This window comes from Crotalus tigris, unplaced genomic scaffold, assembly GCF_016545835.1.
Source record: "Crotalus tigris isolate CLP2741 ecotype Arizona unplaced genomic scaffold, ASM1654583v1 scf7180000018825.4774228, whole genome shotgun sequence".
NCBI classification, from domain to species: domain Eukaryota; kingdom Metazoa; phylum Chordata; class Lepidosauria; order Squamata; family Viperidae; genus Crotalus; species Crotalus tigris.
The window spans coordinates 81,434-99,980 of record NW_024097215.1 but is presented as its reverse complement, the minus strand read 5'-3'; the positions used below and the strand labels follow the sequence as shown (position 1 = coordinate 99,980).

The 18,547-nt window shown below is 46.2% G+C and overlaps 1 protein-coding gene across 2 annotated transcripts in view; it reads left to right on the top strand.

Annotated features, from left to right (window-relative positions):
* Positions 1-18,547, top strand: part of CLCN2 (chloride voltage-gated channel 2) — a 115,248-nt gene that overhangs the window by 22,703 nt on the left and 73,998 nt on the right. For both annotated transcript variants that reach the window (XM_039356510.1, XM_039356509.1), the window contains exon 2: positions 12,438-12,594. In XM_039356510.1, the coding sequence (XP_039212444.1) occupies positions 12,438-12,594 (157 nt within the window). The remainder of the gene's footprint in view (positions 1-12,437; positions 12,595-18,547) is intronic.

Below are 18,547 nucleotides of genomic sequence, written 5' to 3'. Positions count from 1 at the left end.
CTTCCAATTTTTACAGCAGTTATAAGTACAACTATAAATTTACTTCTGTCTAGTCTAGGATTACCATACAACGTTCCTTTCTATAATCCGGTCTAATCATCAAAACGATAAATCATAAATTCCTTTTTTTTTACAAAAAGTCTATAGCAGGTTTCCAGTTAGCAATAAACAGAGGTAGAGTCTTTGATCAAAGAAGTTAATTTAGCCATCTCGTCTCAGCAAGTTTTACCATCTTCACCAATCATTCCTCCTTTGTGGGTGGTGCCACATCTTTCCATCTTACGATAATCTCGCTGCAGTTTAACATGTAGAAAAATGAAGTTCCACGACTTTCCCTCCCCCCCAAATGTTTTTCCATTAGTCCCAAAAGAAAAACCTCCAGTCTCACCTCTCTAGTATGGCCTAAATCAGGGGAAGGCAACCTTGGCTCTTTTATGACTGGGGGACTTCAACTCCCAGAATTCCTGAGCCAGCATGGCTCAGCTTGGAAACCTCTCCCTTTCCCCTCAGCATGGCCGGCTGGGGAATTCTGGGACTTGAAGTCCATAAGTCATAAAACAGCCAAGGTTGCCTACCCCTGGCCTAAACCAAGGGTGCCTAATCTTGGCAACTTTAAGCCCTGTGGACTTCAACTCCCAGAATTCCCCAGCCAGCCTGGCTGGCTAGGGAATTCTGGGAGTTGAAGTCCACAGGACTTAAAAATTGCCAAGCTTAATCTTATTCCCAACATCCCCATCCCAAACACACACACACACACACACAAACACACACACAATTTAAACCTGCATTCTGTAGACATGGCTTTTACCTCAGCTTCAAAGGAGGAGATTCAGCATTAGACACACTCAACGCTTCCTCCTTAGGCAGAGGGCCAGCCCCCCCCCCCACGTCCCCCCCTCCCCAGCCATGCTGGTTTCTCCACTGAGGTCAGCAATTCCCAAATTCTAGGTTGGCTGTGTTATTTCAAGCCATTGTTGCTGGAAAACAAGCGAACGGCTACCCAGCGGGGCTGTTGAAATCAAATGTCGCGCCCTGAGGAGGGCACAGATCTTTCTGGGGCAAGAAAGGGAATGTAAAACATCAGATTCAGTAGAGATATGATGATGATGATGATGATGATGATGATGATGATGATGATGATGATGATGATGATATTAAACTGCTCTGGGACTTCAGAATTCAAACAGACAAGCACCTGCAACATAACACCCCGGACTTAACAATTGTGGATAAGAAAGACAAAAAAGTCTGAATAGTGGACGTGGCAGTGCCTGGAGATAGCAGAATAGACGAGAAAGAACTGGAGAAGATAACAAAATACAAAGACCGACAAATAGAAATAGAAAGACTGTGGCAAAGGCAAGCAAGGGTAGTACCAATAGTCATAGGCTCCTTGGGTGCAATCCCAAAACAACTTGAGCACTACTTGAACACCATTGGCACTGATAAATTCGCCATTAGTCAATTGCAAAAGGCGGCCTTACTAGGAACTGCTTCCATCCTGCGACAATACCTGTAATACCATCAAACATCCACATCTACCTAACCCAGGTCCTGGGTAAGGACTCGATAGGTAGACAAAAATGCCAAATCCAGTCTGAACATCTGGCTGACTGTGCGATGATCAATAATAATAATAATAATAATAATAATAATAATAATAATAATAATAATAATAGAGGTGGGAGGGACCTTGGAGGTCTTCTAGTCCAACCCCCTGCTCAGGCAGGGAACCCTATACTATTTCAGACAAATGGTTGTCCAGTCTCTTCTTAAAAACTTCCAGTGTTGGAGCATTCACAACTTCTGGAGGCAGAAGTTGTAAATTCTGGGCTGGACTAGAAGACCTCCAAGGTCCCTTCCAACTCTGTTATTATATATTCTGAGCATTTGGGATTCAGAGGTAGACTGCCATTGATCATGGATGTTCTTCTTAGCTGTTAGGGTTCCTAGGAGGGAACATCTGTGGCTGTACTCCGTTCTTTGAAAACTAGATCAGTATTCAAGAAAAATACATTTTTTTTCCTTGGAAAGCATTCAGGACTCAGTAGGGATCCACCCTCTATATGTAATGAGGCAGGGAGAATTCTGCCTTTTGAGCGGCTCATCGAATCATATAAAGTCATTGGATCATAAAGTTGGAAGAAACTATTTAGGCTGTCTGATTTACCTCTGGCTGTGCATCAGATGCAAGTGCAGCTAGTCCTCAAGTTCTCGCTATTTGTTTAGTGGACATCCCTTCCAACTCTGATATTCTATGTTTTATGTTGAATATACTGTAAAAAAGGGGGGGAAACACTCCAATTACCATCAACATATTAGTTATATAATAGTCTCAATCTTTAACTAAGTACTTGATATTAAAATCTCCATTGTATTATTATGTAATGTATGTAAGGATACATCTATATATACGTACATATGCTTATATTTCTATAAAAGGAAATAAAAGATAGATGAAGCAAATTTAACAAAAAAATTCCCATAAGACTGAAGATGGGAGGACTTGTATCCTAGTAGGAAGAAAGAACCAGTAGAGCAAACATGTCAAACACAAGGCCCGGGGGCTGGATGCGGCCCGTGAAGTTTCATGCGGCCCGCGAAGCCATCCTGGAAACAGTGAGGGAACAGCCCCTGCTGCCTTGGCCCTGGCCCAGGCCGGCCGGGGGCCAATGCACAATTTTATGATGGCCATCTATGCTGAAATGCATTCAGTCTTAGCTCCACAAGGCCGTCTGGAAACAGCGAGGAACCAGCCCCTGCCGTGTGGCCCCCGCCCCCTGGGTGCATGCTGGGGAGGGGTCACCCTTTGTGAGGACTGAAGAAATGGACCATGCCTTGGCGCTTGCCCCGGTCCCACCCCCTTCTGCCAGAGACCCTCAGATCTGTCCCACTCCTGCCCAGGCCCCCACAGGCCCCCTTGACGCAAACGATGTAGAGCTGGCCACACCCACCCAGTAGGCCACACCCACTCCATCCACGCCCACCCAGTAGGCCACACCCACCCTGGCCACACCCACCCACCCCCCAGGGCAACCGCAATGCTGATGCGGCCCTCAGTGACACCCCTGCATTAGAGTGAAAGAATACGGAATGGAGAAGGAACCCAAAATACCCCAAATTAGTTTGCGTTTCCCAACTAGTAGAAGTAGATTGAAGAATAAAAGATTGTACACTGGATGGATAAAGCACAGGTGCCTGCAACATCCTGGCACCTAGACATTCTGAAAACACAACCACTGTTTCAGGCTTTGATTTGTCTTCTGCCCGGAGTGAAGGACACCATGTCGTGGCAAAGCAGTCAGCACAAAAAGAGGGAACCATAACCATCTTTACATTAGCAAACCAGGCAAGAGGAAGGAAGGATAAGAAAGAGAAAGAATGAAGGGAAGGAAGGAAGGAAAAAAGAGAGGGAGGGAGGGAGGGAAGGAAGGATAGGAAAGAGAATGAGGGGAAGGAGAGGGAGAGGAAAAGAAGGAAGGGAGGGAGGGAGGGAGGGAGGAAGGAAAAGGAGGGAGGGAAGGAAGGATAAAAAAGAATGAGGGGAAGGAGAGAGGGAGGGGGAAAAGAAAGAAGGAAAGGAAGGAAGGAAGGAAAAAAGAAAGGGGGTAAGGGAGGGAAGAAAGGATAGGAAAGAGAATGAGGGGAAGGAGAGAGGGAGAGGAAAAGAAGGAAGGAAGGAAGGAAAAAAGGGAGGGAGGAAGGGAGAGAAGGAAGGAAGGATAAGAAAGAATGAAGGGAAGGAGAGGGGGGGAAAGAAGGGAAGAAAAAAGGGAGGAAGGGAGAGAAGGAAGGAAGGATAGGAAAGAAAGAATGAGGGGAAGGAGAGAGGGATGGGGAAAGAAGAAAGGAAAGAAGGAAAGAAAGAAAGAAAAAAAGGAAGGAAGAAAGGAAGAAAGGAAAGAGAAAGAAAGAAAGAAAGAAAGAAAGAAAGAAAGAAAGAAAGAAAGAAAGAAAGAAAGAAAGAAAGAAAGAAAGAAAAGAAAAGAAAGAAAGAGAAAATCCACCTAGAAAACTTAAAAGAGTATTTCCAGGGTATTGAAAGTGGTATTTTCCCAGGATAAAAGAACGATGCCTGGAGGGAATTCAACAGTTTGCAGAAATATAAAGTCTTCCTGGAAGGTCATGTTTGTGCGTAGGATAAAAGTGGCTGGGTGAGGACATGGCTTTGTGACAAAAGTTGGGGCGGGGGTGTGTGTGTGGGGGGAGACAGGGCTTGCGAGGACATTGGCCAAAGGCATTGAATTATCTAAAACAGGGACCGCACAATGAAAGTTTTTGCTGCAAGGACATCTCCTAGCTCAGGGATGGCGAACCTTTTAGAGACCGAGTGCCCAAACTGCAACCCAAAACCACTTATGCATCGTTGGGTGCCGGGTGGGTGTGGCCCATTGGCTGGGTGTGGCCCAGTGGGTGGCCGTGTCCACTGGGTGGCCGTGGCCGCGGTGGTAACGTCAGACTGGATGGGACTAAAAAGTTCAATCAATTCCATCTTTGCAAGATTTTTTTTTCCCGCGAGAAGTTGAAATTGACTGATTGAACCTTTTTTTTTGCACATGGCGGCGGAGGCCTAAAGCGAAAAGGTTTTATAAAACCCAGCTGAAGGCCTAGGACTGGGGCGACGGCGCACGTGCCCATAGAGAGGACTCTGAGTGCTGCCTTTGGCACCTGTGCCATAGGTTCGCCACCACTGTCCTAGCTCAAAAGGCAGGGACTGGCAGATTCCTCATTGGAAGCGAATTACTGGCCTGTAGAACAGTGTTTCCCAAACTTGACAATTTTAAGGCATGAGGACTTCAACTCCCAGAATTCCACAGCCAGCAACGCTGGCTGTGGAATTCTGGGAGTTGAAGTCCACATGCCTTAAAATTGTCAAGTTTGGGAAACACTGCTGTAGAAAGCCGGATGTCGATCCTAGCTCTTGTCTCAAATGTTGAAGCCCCCCCCCCCCCGGGGAACCACTTCTTAATAGGCGGTCCATTGGAGGTGGGCGGTTAATACTTTCTGTTGTTAAGTGAGACCTTTGTTCATGGTTTTTGCTCCATCTTACGACCTTTCTCGGCACCGTTGATAAGTTAGTATCCCAGTTCTTAAGTGAATCTGGCTTCCCCATTGACTTGGTTGGTTGGTAGGCCGCAAAAGAGGATCGCCTGACCCCGTGATGCTGCCACCGTCACAAACCGATTGCCAGGCGTCCAAATTTTGACCACGTGACCGTGGGGATGCTGCAAAGGTTGGGTAAAAATGGATCATAAATCACTTTTTTTTTCCAGTGCCGTTGTAACTTTGAATAGTCCCTAAACTAACTGCTGTAAGTCGAGGACTCCCTGTAATAATAACGGCGGGAAGGCGAAGTAATAGAAAAGTGATCTGGGACTTCAGAATTCAAACAGACAGGCGCTTGCCCTATAACGGGCCCGCAAACCTGGCCACTTTAAGACTTGTGGACTTCAATTCCCATGCTGGCTGGGGAATTCTGGGAGTTGAAGTCCACAAGTTTTAAAAGTGGCCAAGTTTGAGGACCCCTGCCCTATAACATCCCAGATTTAACAACTGTCACTAAGAAAGTCAAAATATAAACAAAACCCTAGAGCAGTGGTTCTCAACCTTTTTAATGCCGCGACCACCAACCGGTCGTACGTCGAGGACGACCAAACCGGTCGTAAGTCGAGGACTACCCAACAGGTTGTAAGTCGAGGACTTTCCCTGCCCGGGAGCGCCGCACATGCATTGTGCCGCCCTCTGTGCCGGCCGAGGCGTAGCTGACAAGTGGCAGAGATGGCGCAGGCCAACCACTGGCTGGGCCACCAGCTGGCCCAGCCCAAGGGACGTAAGGCACCCGCCGGGCCCCATGCGTGCCAGCAACCCTCCCAGCGCCTGCTGGCCTCCCACCTCCCACCCCTGGCCCTCTTTTACTTACATTTTTAGTAGTTGCTCAGCAGGGAGGGGTGGAAACTTCCAGACAGCTCGCCTTTGCTGCAGACAACTTGCAGCACCATTTGCAGAATGGGACTTTTGGCAGGCTCAGCAGGGCAGAGACAGCCTGGACAATTCCTATTGGCTTTTGAAAGCCAATAGAATTAGACTCTCTTCAAGAGAGTCTATTCTATTGGCTTTCAAAAGCCAATAGAATAAAAGGGAGTAGCACAGCTAAGGAAAAGGGGGAAAAAAGTGGCGGACTGTGTTGTTTGGCGATCCCCATGAAATGGTCGTTCGACCCCAAATGGGGTCCCGACCCACAGGTTGAGAACCGCTGTGCTAGAGCAAAGGTCCCCAACCTTTTGGGCACCAGGGACCGGTTCTGTGGAGAGAGGTTTTTCCATGGACTGGAGAGTGCGTGGTTTTGTGTGCTGCCTGCATCTCGTGGATGGGGCTTGGCTTGTTTGTGGGAACCGGTTACTGGCATGCCGCAGCCCGGTACTGATCCACACACCGGGGGTTGGGGACCTCTTATCAATAGTAGAGTTCCCCAAACTTTCCAGCTTGGCAGCCTGGAAGGAAAGGGAGCAGCAGGGAAACAACGGTGGTGCTAGCATGTGTGCGCATGAGCAAACGGGCTATGTGCACCCATGGGTGCCTGGCTGAGGAATTCTGGGAGTTGAAGTCCACCAGTCATAAAAGGGCCTGAGTTAACTGCTGTGGCAAGAGAGGTCATAAAATTGGGCAACATTCACTTAAGAGATGTCTCCCCTTATCAAGATAAATTTTGGACTCAGTTGTGGTCCTTGAGGGGTCCCTGTATTGGGCTATTTTGATGCTTGCTGTGACATACCCTAGTATTGCAAAGGATAAGTGGGTGAGAAGGAATCCTGGAGGACATCCAGTCTAGCCCCCTGCTAGGGCTGGGGCCATGATACAAGAGGCAGTTTTGGCACCCTTGTCCAGACTAACCTCTTTGTGATGCTGTGTGGGTGCTCAGGCTGGCCTGATCTGACCCAGCTGTTTGCTGGTGCCTTTGCCCGTTTCTGCCTGAGAGAAGCATTGTATCAGAGAACAATGGCTACAGATCAGCCCAATAACCACTTAATCTGTCTTATATTGTTGGGCTTCTACATCACTGGGAAAAAAAGGGTTTGCTTAGCCTTGACAAGCCCTGTGCTCCAGCGATCGGCTTTCATGGGTAGAGCAAAAATAAATTTCCCCTTTCCCCAAAGTGCATTTTATTGCCATCTGCCTTAATTAAGTTTCCAGTCTTTTTGCCTTCACGAAGAATATGCCAGCAGTGAAGAAGATGGTCTTCCTTCTTTTTAAAAGAGAAGCAGAAAATCACGGGGCGGAGGGGCGGGGAGGGGGGAGAATAGAATAGAGCTGGAAGGGACCTTGGAGGTCTTCTAGTCCAGCCCCCTGCTCAAGCAGGGGAACCTATATTTTATTATTTTGTCTGGGCACGATGTTAAACAGTTTTGGGTCTTGGTTTTATTACAGCTGGATCGCTTTGCAGTTTCTACACTGCTGCTTTGAAGGAGCTTGTTTGTACCTCTATGGATGTTTACTCAAATGATGAAAGCACAAATGCAATCATGCCCCACACAAGAAAACACACAGAAACGTGCACACTGGGTTCGCCCGCAAATTTAGCTAACCTAAAAGGAGGGTGGGCAGTTTGTGATTTGGCATGTTCAGTCCACCACATTATTTACAGAATAATGGAGGTGGAAGAGATTCTGATCAATAACAATAATACAGTTGTAAGGGACCTTGGAGCTCATCTAGTCCAACCCCCTGTTCAGGCAGGAAAACCCTATGCTCGTGGTGGCGAACCTATGGCATGCGTGTCACAGGTGGCACACAGAGCCCTCTCTGTGGGCACGCACGCTGTCACCCCAGTCCTAGGCCTTCAGCTGGGTTTTATAAAATCTTTTCGCTTTAGTCCTCAGCTCTCGTGTGCAAAAAAAAAAGTTCAATCAATCAATTTCAACATCTCGCGGGAAGAAAAAGATCTCGCAAAGTTGGAATTGATGGATTGAACTTTTTAGTCCCACCCAGTCTGCCATTACCGCCGCAGCCATGCCCACCCAATGGGCCACGCCCACCTGGCACCCGATGATACATAAGTGGGTTTTGGGTTGCAGTTTGGGAACTCGATCTCTAAAAGGCTCACCATCAGTGCCCTATACCATTTCAGACAAATGGCTATCCAGTGTCTTCTTAAAAGCTTCCAGTGTTGGAGTATTCACTGCTTCTGGAGGCAGGTTGTTCCACTGGTTCTAACTGTCAGGAAGTTTCTCCTTAGTTCTAGGTTGCTTCTCTCCGTGATTAGTTTCCATCCGTTGCTTCTTGTCCTGCCTTCAGGTGCTTTGGAGAATAGAATCATAGCAAGTGGGGGTAACCCTCTTAGCATGTTAGGCAAAATTTCACTTTATTAACTTGGGCTTAGAGTTCCCAGGTTGGGTGACTCTCTTCCCCCCCTCCCATCAACTAGGTTTTGTTTAGCTTTTTTTTTTTATGTCTGCCTGCACAACACAAGCCAGCCTGTTGAGCTTAGGGCTTCAGAGTTTTTATGCAAATACCAAAATGGACCGAATTCAGTAACTCGGTTACTGTAGAGGATGACTGCAGCCAGAACGGGACAGATGGTCCTTGACTTAAGACCACAATTGGGCCCCAAACTTCCGTTGCTAAGGGAGACAGTTGCTAAGCGAGTTTTGTTCCATTTTACCACCTTCCTTGCTGCAGTCGTTAAGTGAATTGCTGCAGTTGTTAAGTTAGTCACACGGTTGTTAAGTGAATCGGGCTTCCCTGTTGACTTGGCTTGCCAGGAGGTCGCAAAAGGGGGGTCACGTGACACTGCAAATGTCACAAATATGAGTCGGTTGCCAAGCGTCTGAATTTTGATCCCGAGACTGTAGGGAGGCCGCAATGGTTGTGTGTGTGAAAATCGATCACAAGTCCCTTTTTTCAGCGCTGTTGTAACTTCCAACAGTCCCTAAACGAATGCTTGTAAATGGAGGACTATCGGTGCTGTATACAGCAAATACAACCAAAATGATATCTTTGTCATCTTTTTGAAAGCTCTATTCATCTCAGTGGCATCGTAGACTTTCAGCGTAAACATCAATAAATAAATAAGTAAATAAATAACATTCTTCATAAATTCCAGGCTCTTGGTGGAAGGGGGGGGGGGGGGCTGACCCTAAATGGTTCCCCTCTCTCTGAATTCACCTACCCCCCCAACAGCTTTCTCCCCACTGTTGCTTACGTGGCTGGCAAATGCCTGAATGCCGGTCAATCGATAAAGAAGAATTTGTGTCTGATGTTATTTCGGCACCCAAGGAGCGGATAAGAAGCTGGTCCCTGGCACCGATAGCCCAAGACTTTGGCCTTCCACATAAACCTTTGTTTCCTCTCTTGGTTTTTAAGATAAATGATAGTTAAGGATCTGCCAGCATTTCCTGGTCGATTCGACAGGAAACCGGACCAGATAAGCTCATTCTTTTATTGATTGATCTTTATTTTGAAGCCACATGAACAGAATCTTGCAGGTCTGATCTCCTTTACAGTCTGAGAAACTAGGGAGGATCGCTTCGGAGCCCTTTGCCCTGCTCGCTTTCCAGCTAGGTAGTCACTTATCTGGCCAATCCCTTCCTAGGGTTTCCTTGCTCTGAATCCCAAGGTCCAGGGGTAGGCAACCTTGGCTCTTTTCTGACTTGTGGACTCCAACTCCCAGAATTCCTGAGCCAGCATGGCTCAGCTTGGAAACCTCTCCCTTTCCCCTCAGCATGGCTGGCTCAGGAATTCTGGGAGTTGAAGTCCACAGGACTGTAGTTGCCCACCCCTTCTCCTGAGGTCCTGTCATGGTATCTGGGAAAGACCTTGGGCAGCGGTAGGCCATCTTGGCTCTTTTATGACTCATGGACTTCAACTCCCAGAATTCCTGAGCCAGCCATGCTGAGGGGAAAGGGAGAGGTTTCCAAGCTGAACCATGCTGGCTCAGGAATTCTGGGAGTTGAAGTCTACGAGTCATAAAAGAGCCAAGATGGCCTACCGCTGCCCAAGGTCTTTCCCAGATACCATGACAGGACCTCAGGAGAAAGGAGGAACAGGAAACCTGGCTTTGACTGTGCTTGTCAAAAGGCCGCGAAAAGGGATCATGTGACCCCGGAACATTGCAACTCTCCTAAGTATGAGTTAGTTGCCAAGGGCCCAAATTTTGATCATGTGACCATGGGGAAATGCCGCAATGGTCGCATGAAAAACCGTCATAAGTCATTTTTTTCAGTGCCATTGTAACTTTGAACGGTCACTAAATGGACTGTTTAAATTGAGGACTAACTGTATGTAGGATGCAGCTCTCCCCCCCCCTTTGTTGCCCCCATCTACTCAGGCTTTTTCAAGAAAGCAAGATGTGATTCTGGGCTACGAAAAGTTATCCATCCAATTCATATTGGTACCAATAAAGGAGAATATTTGTAAGTCCAGGGTTGAAATATGAGGCGTCCTTGGTGCTCTCTGAGCTTGCTTGTTTTCTTGCAGATGTTTCGTTACCCATATTAGGTAACATCATCAGCACTAGTAAGGAGTGGGGTTTACTCTCCGTTTATATTCTATATATAAAGAGAGAGCAAACGCCACTCCTTAGTAGCCCTGATGGTGTTCCCTAGTTGGGTAATGAAACATCTGCAAGAAAACAAGCTAGCTCAGAGAGCACCAAGGACCCCTCCATTTGTATCGCAGCCTATGGCTGGGAAGGCATCGTAGAAATGCTACTCTGGTGTTCACTCAGTGCATTTAACCTGCTTACAGAATTAACCCTCTTTTAGATTTGCGCTGTGTATCCAAATCTAGACAGCATACTAAAAAGCAGAGACATCATCCTGCCAACAAAAGTATGTATAGTCAAGGCCATGGTTTTCCCAGTTGCAATGTATGGCTGAGCGCCAAAGAATTGAGGCCTTGAGGTGCTGGAGAAGACTCCTGCGAGCCCCCTGGACTGCAAGGCGATCAAACCGGTCAGTCCTAGAGGAGATCAACCCCAACTGCTCTTTAGAAGGCCAGATCCTGAAATTGAAACTCAAGTACTTTGGCCACTAATTAGAAGGAAGGACTCACTGGAGAAGGGCCTAATGCTGGGAAAGATGGAGGGCAAGAGAAGAAGGGGACGACAGAGAATAAGGTGGCTGGATGGAGTCACTGAAGCAGTAGGCTTGAGCTTAAATGGACTCCAAAAGATGGTAGAGGACAGGGAGGCCTGGAGAAATGTTGTCCATGGGGTCATGATGGGTCGGACACAACTTCACAATGAACAACAACAATCCAAATGTTAAGGTGACCAACTTTTTTACAATGAAAAGGAGGACACAAATAAATTGAAGAAAAAAATATTGTAAATAAAAAAACATTTTATTCATTGCAACAATAATACAAAATACACTATAATATGATAAATGCATAATAAAAAACATTTGTAACAATAACATTTTATATTATTATGCTTACATGCCACGCCCCCGCCCGCAGCCATCCTGCTAGCACTGGTGCCCCACCGTGTAGAGCAGGCCCCACGGCTCCCAAAGCACCAGCTGCGCTGACTCTGGCCCTGGGGGGCAGCCTGCCATCGACACACCCCGCCTGCAGCCGCCCCACCAGCACCACCGCCCACCCTGCACAGCCCGGTGTAGAGCAGGCCCCGCGTCTCCCACAGCATGGGGGCAGCTGGCCGTTGCCGTCCATCACACCCCTGCCCACAGTAGCCCCGCCACCCCTGCCTCTTGCGCCCACAGCCATTATTGCCCTAGCAGGACTGAAGATCAAGAGAAACTTACCATGGCATCACTGCTCCAGTCTCCTCCAGGTATCTTCGGGACTAACTAGGAGATGGTGTAGTTGGGTAGCAGGGAGGGATGCAAAGTTCCTGCCAATTCGCCTTTGCTGCAAACAACTTGCATGTGCAAAGTTTGCCGGCCGGGTGTTTTGGCGCGCTCAGCAGCAATTCCTATTGGCTTTTGAAAGCCAACAGGGGGAATAGCACAGCTCATGCAAAAGTTGAAAAAAAAACCATCAAAAAAAGGTGCTGGAACGCCGTTCTGAGCGTTCTATGAGGGAAAAAAAAGCCCTGCAGATTAGTCTTCAAATATCAAAAAGGAGGACATGAAGGAGGACACTTTTCGAGGGAGGACAGAACTTACAAAAGGAGGACTGTCCTCCCTAAAGAATGACGGTTGGTCACCTTACAAATGTGAGCTAATTAAACAGGCTGGGTGCGCGTGATCCACTGAACACGGATTCAGAAATCAGGTTGTGTGCATTGTGGGATTGTAGCCCACGTCGTTTTGATTTTCAGGGGTGGGGAAGAGACAGGCCTTGTCTTGCATCTCTCTGTAGTATCCTGATGCCAGGTTCACCCTCCCTCTTGATCTCTGCACGAAGGTGGACCCAGCCGTCTTCTCCTGAGCTCCATGACAGCGCCGGTCACCCATTGTTTTCTCTTTTCTCCCCAGATGTATGGGCGCTACACCCAAGACCTGGGAGCGTTTGCCAAGGACGAAGCAGCTCGCGTCCGGCTGCAGCAGGAGCACTGGAAATTTTCCCCGAAGGAGCGGCTGCGCTCCTCCGAGTTTCTGGAGTACGACCACGGTCGCTGTGCTTGTTGCCGTAGTAAGTAGGCCCGGCGTAAATCCTGTGCACTTGTACTTTCTAGCAACCTGTCCGAATGGGAGCAACTGGGGGAGGAGAGGAGGAGAAAGGATCCAGTCTATGTATACAGAGAGTCCTCGACTTACAACCACAATCGAGCCCAAAATATATGTTGCTAACCTGAGACATTTATTAAGTGAGTTTTGCCCCCATTTTATGACCTTTCTTGCTGTAATGGTTAAGTGAATCACTGCAATTGTTACATTAGTGCAGTGGTTCTCAACCTTTTTAATGTCGCGACCCCCAACCGGTCATAAGTCAAGGACTACTCAACCGGTCGTAAGTCGAGGACTACTCAACTGGTGCAGCACCGTTTGCAGAATGGGACTTTTGGCGGGCTCAGCAGGGCAGAGACAGCCTGGACAATTCCTATTGGCTTTTGAAAGCCAATAGAATTAGACTCTATTCAAGAGAGTCTATTCTATCGGCTTTCAAAAGCCAATAGAATAAAAGGGAGTAGCACAGCTAAGGAAAAGGGGAAAAAAATGGTGGACTGCGTTGTTTGGCGACCCCTGTGAAATGGTCGTTCGACCCCAAATGGGGTCCCGACCCACAGGTTGAGAACCACTGCATTAGTGACATGATCTGGCTTCCCCATTGACTTTGTTTGTCAAAAGGTCGCAAAAGGGGATCACATGACCCCAGGACACTGCAAATGTCCTAAATATGAGCCAAGCAGCCAAATTTTGATTACGTGACCACGGGGATGCTGCAACGGCCGTAAATGTGAAAAATGGTCGCAAGTTGCTTTTCTCAGTGCCATTGTAATTTCAAATGGTCACTAAACGAAGGGTTGTAAGTCAAGGACTACCTGCGCTTATGTTTTCTTAGACCTGCAGGAAAGAAAGTCTTGAGCAATGCTCAGTTACACTCTAGGTCAGGGGTGGGGAACCTTGGCTCTTTTATGACTTGTGGACTTCAACTCCCAGAATTCCTGAGGCAGCCATGCTGAGCAGAAAGGGAGACGTTTCCAAACTGAGCCATGCTGGCTCAGGAATTCTGGGAGTTGAAGTCCACGAGTCATGAAGCAGCCTAGGCCTAGGCCAGAGGTAGGCAACCTTGGCTCTTTTATGACTCGTGGACTTCAACTCCCAGAATTCCTGAGCCAGCATGGCTCAGCTTGGAAACCTCTGCCTTTCCCCTCAGCATGGCTGCCTCAGGAATTCTGGGAGTTGAAGTCCACAAGTCATAAAAGGGCCAAATTTGAAGACACCTGGTTTAAGATAATGACTTGGGCCAGTTTAAGATAATAACCTGGATAAAAACATGGCTGACTAAGGAATTTTGGGAGTTGAAGTCCACAAATTTTAAAGTTGCCTAATTTGGAGACCCCTCATATAGACAATTGTGCAGGTGGTCCAGGCTCCTCCTTTGACCAGTTCTTTCTGTTCTCTTCTCTCAGTTCTTTCTCCTATCCTCTCTCCCTTTGTCTCTTTGTAAAGAATAATACACAAACTATTCACAGTCCCTTTCTGATCTGCCTGCCTCGGGCTCCAGGCTGAATCCTTGGCAGAAAGAAGGCATGCATATTCTATAGCTCAGTCAGAGATGTAATTTCCTGTTGATCTTTCCAGTCTCATGGGAGAACAGCATGAGAGACCTTGCCACAAATATCTCCCGAGCTGGAAGGTGCTCTTCAAAACTACCACGGAGCTGATGCGTTTGGCTTTGTCTGACATTAACAAGACAGCTCTTGTCTTTCTCTTTGGTTCTTTCTGACCTCGTTGTGGGGAAGATTTTATTTGGTCCCGACTTATCAAACGAGGTATTTCCTTTATTGCCCGTTTTACTTCTCTCCTTTTTTTTTTGATATATAATAATAATAATAATAGTAAAGTTGGAAGGGACCTTGGAGGTCATCTAGTCCAACCCCCTGCTCGGGCAGGAAACCCTACACCATTTCGGACAAATGGCTGTCCAGTCTCTTCTTAAAAACTTCCAGTGTTGGAGCATTTACTGCTTCTGGAGGCAAGCTGTTTCACTGATTAATTGTTCTCACTGTCAGGAAGTTTCTCCTTAGTTCTAGGTTGCTTCCCTCCTTGATTAGTTTCCATCTGTTGCTTCTTGTCCTGCCTTCAGGCGCTTTGGAAAATAGCTTGATTCCCTCTTCTTTATGGCAGCCCCTGAGATATTGGAATACTGCTATCATGTCCCCCCTTGTCCTTCTCTTCGTTAAACTAGACATACCCAATTCTCGCAACCGTTCCTTATATGTTTTAGCCTCCAGTCCCCTAATCATCTTTGTTGGTTTTGGTTTTTTTATTGGTTTTTTAATTTTAACAAAAAGTATTTAAGACACACCGTGGTGTTTGGGTAAACAAACATTCCAAGGGAAAAAAAAACATACAAAAACAGCTCAACTTAATACATTCACTATCATCTCTCTATTTCTCACAGATAACATAATAGATTTAATATATTCCGTTTCTAGCTTAAGTTTCTATTACTACTCAACCTGTTTTAAAGCTTTATCAATTTAGAATTACCATAATCAAATATTGTTTTACATCAACAAATTATCAGTTCAGATATCTTTACCAAGTATATTAAAGTTCTTAATCTCTCTCAGCCTTCTTTTTATCATCAATCTCATTCATTTCTTCTTCCAATGATAACTAACTTAATTTAAAAAAAAAACAATGTTAAATCTTAATTCCTTTCAATTCATTACACAAATTTCAAATTCCATTCAATTAATTATCATACTTTATCAGCCATAAAGCCAAGGTTCTTTTTTCCAAACAAATTTCCATTTTACTTCTCTCCTGAACACACTGTCCAGTTAACATTTCAAACAAAAAAATGAAAAGCAGAGTAGAAAAAGCTCACTTTTTTTTTAAAGATGTTTTTGAGTTTTATAGGGCTAGGGATAAAATAGGGTCGGATAGAATAGCAAGCAGACTATTGTCTGGGTACATATGTTTGGCTAACAATAGTTAATATAGTAATTATAATAAACAGTAATCATAAACAGTATTAATTAATCAATACATAACATTCTTCTTACTGGTATGTATTCAAAATAACATATCACATTCATTTCTCACTAGTTTGTTTTCCTAGCCATTGATAAAACTTATCCCATGTTCTAAAATAAACTGAATCTTCTTCCTCTTTAATCTCTAAAGTCAAATCTATCCATTTCTGCACATTCTAAGACAGTGTTTCTCAACCTTGACCATTTTAAGGCATGTGGACTTCAACTCCCAGAATTCCACAGCCAGCAATGCTGGCTGTGGAATTCTGGGAGTTGAAGTCCACATGCCTTAAAATGGTCAAGGTTGAGAAACACTGTTCTAAGAAGATTTTGTTTAGCCCTGACTTATCAAAAGAGGTATTGCCCGTTTTACTTCTCTCCTGAACACACAGTCCAGTTAACATTTCAAACAAAAAAATGAAAAGCAGAGTAGAAAAAGCTCAACCTTTAAAGGGAATGTAGAATTGAGTGCTAAACTTAAATCTCCATGAAGGACTGACGAGAACAAGGGAGCTTTACAGAGTTTTTAGAGGTGGAGACAATGGAGGCAAGTACACGCTTCCAGGAATCCTGGAAGTGTGTAATTTTTAACTTGGAGCAATGCAAGAGAAGGTTCCCCAGGCTGTGTCGGAAAGATCTGAAGCAGTATTTCTCACCCTGGGGAATTCTGGGAGTTGAGGTCCATGCATCCTAAAGTGGCCAAAATTGAGAAACGCTGATCTGAAGCACACACCGTGCGTGGACGCGATCTGCTTGATAGGGCAGAAAAGAGAAAGAACTTTCTCTCCCCAGTGGGTGCATGAAAGGATAATTTCCATCCAATTTAGTGGGGTGGTTCAACCTGCCCTGAGCTGCAGCTTTCAGCTCCCAACATAATCAAGCCTCTCCCACCTCACCAATCTCTGGAGTATGGTCTATGAACCCACCCAAGCCCCCTCCCCATACTCTCCTGTCTCAAGGACACATGCCTGGACACCGATCAGAACTAGAGAAGGGGGGTGGACATCATGTTCTCCTAAAAGATGGCCTTTAGTTAAACGGATTGAATGTGGCCAGATCCACAAGTAAGGTGCTAATTTTGGTTTAATCCCCAGCTGGGTTAACAGAATGACAAGAGTTGGAAGGGACCTTGGAGGTCTTCTAGCCCAACCCCCTGCTCAAGCAGGAGACCCTACCTGTACCACTCCAGAACAATGGTTCTTCTTAAAAACCTCCAGTGTTAGAGCACTCACAACTTCTGAAGGCAAACTGTGCCACTGATTAATTGTTCTCACCATTAGGAAGTTTCTCCTTAGTTCTAGGTTGCTTCTCTCCTTGATTAGTTTTCATCTTTTGCTTCTTGTCCCGCCTTCAGGTGCTTTGGAGAATGGGGTGACCTCCTCTTCTTTGTGGCAACCCCTGAGATGTTGGAAGACTGCTATCATGTCAGCCCCAGTCCATCTCTTCACTAGACTAGACATACCCAATTCCTGCAGCCGTTCTTCATATGTTTTAGCCTCCAGTCCCCTAATCATCTTTTTTGCTCTTCTCTGCACTCTTTCCAAAAACTTCTAAAGGGTTAAGTGTCTTGTGTAGCTATCCTTGGAGACAAGTGAAGACCTGGTACTTTTCAATGAGAGTTTTACCCAGGCTAAGAGAAGCCACTCCTCACAATTCCGTCACACATCGCTGCTGTCAAAGGAAGGATCGTGCGGCAGAATTTAATCTGACACCCTGCCGATATATAAGATTACAATTACCTTTGTCCCCAGTTTTATGCAGATTAACTGTTCTGGCCTAGAAGAGTAGGAGTGGTGGCTCAACTAGACATTGGGAAATTGGCATTATATACAGAAAGAAATGCATGCATGAGAAGACTGTGTGGTTCTGTTCATACAATATGCTGAATTGTGAACAAACTGAAAACTGAAAGAGCTGGGTTACACAGCACACTAAGCCCCCAACCCCAAAAGAGAGGGGGGTGCTTAAAATTGAGTATATAGAATAACAGAATGATAGAGTTGGAAGGGACTTTGCAGGTCTTCTAGTCCAGAGGTCCCCAACCCCTAGTATGTGGACCGGTATGGGGCTGCGGCATGCCAACAACCGGTCTGCACAAACAAGCAAAGCTCCAACCATGGGATGTAGGCAGCAGACAAAACCATGCACTCTCCAGTCCACAGAAAAACCTTTCTCCACAGAACTGGTCCCTGGTGCCCAAAAGGTTAGGGACCTCTGTTCTAGTCCAAGCAGGAGGGCCTACACCAGGGGTAGGCAACCTTGGCTCTTTTATGACTCATGGACTTCAACTCCCAGAATTCCTGAATCAGCCATGCTGAGGGAAAAGAGAGAGTTCCCAAGCTGAGCCATGCTGGCTCAGGAATTCTGGGGTCCACGAGTCATAAAAGAGCCAAGATTGCCTACCCCTGCCCTACACCAGTTGAGACAAATGGCTGTCCAATGTCTTCTTAAAAACCTCCAATAATGGAGCACGCACAACTTCTGGAGGCAAGTCATTCCACTGGTTAATTGTTCTGTCAGGAAATTTCTCCTTATTTTTAGGTTGGTTCTCTCCTCGATTGGTTTCCATCCACAGCTTCTTGTCTTGCCTTCAGGAGCTTTGGAGAATAGGTTGATTCCCCCCCCCCTTTTTTTTTTCTTTGTGGCAGCACCAAGCTTAGTTCTTGTGTCTGCAGCTTCTGTTTATTTAGGTGACCTGGTTAAGTCACTGGATAGTCCTCGACTTACAACTGTTCATTTAGTGACTGTTTGAAGTGACAACGGCATTGAAAAAAAGCGACATGACTGTTTTTCACATTGATGATCATTGCAGCCTCCCTGTAGCCACGGGATCAAAATTTGGGCATTTGGTAGGTGGTGTTTATTAATGACCATTGCCTTGCCTCAGGGTCATGTGATCAACCCTTTGTAACCTTCGCCGCCGGCTTCTGACAAGCG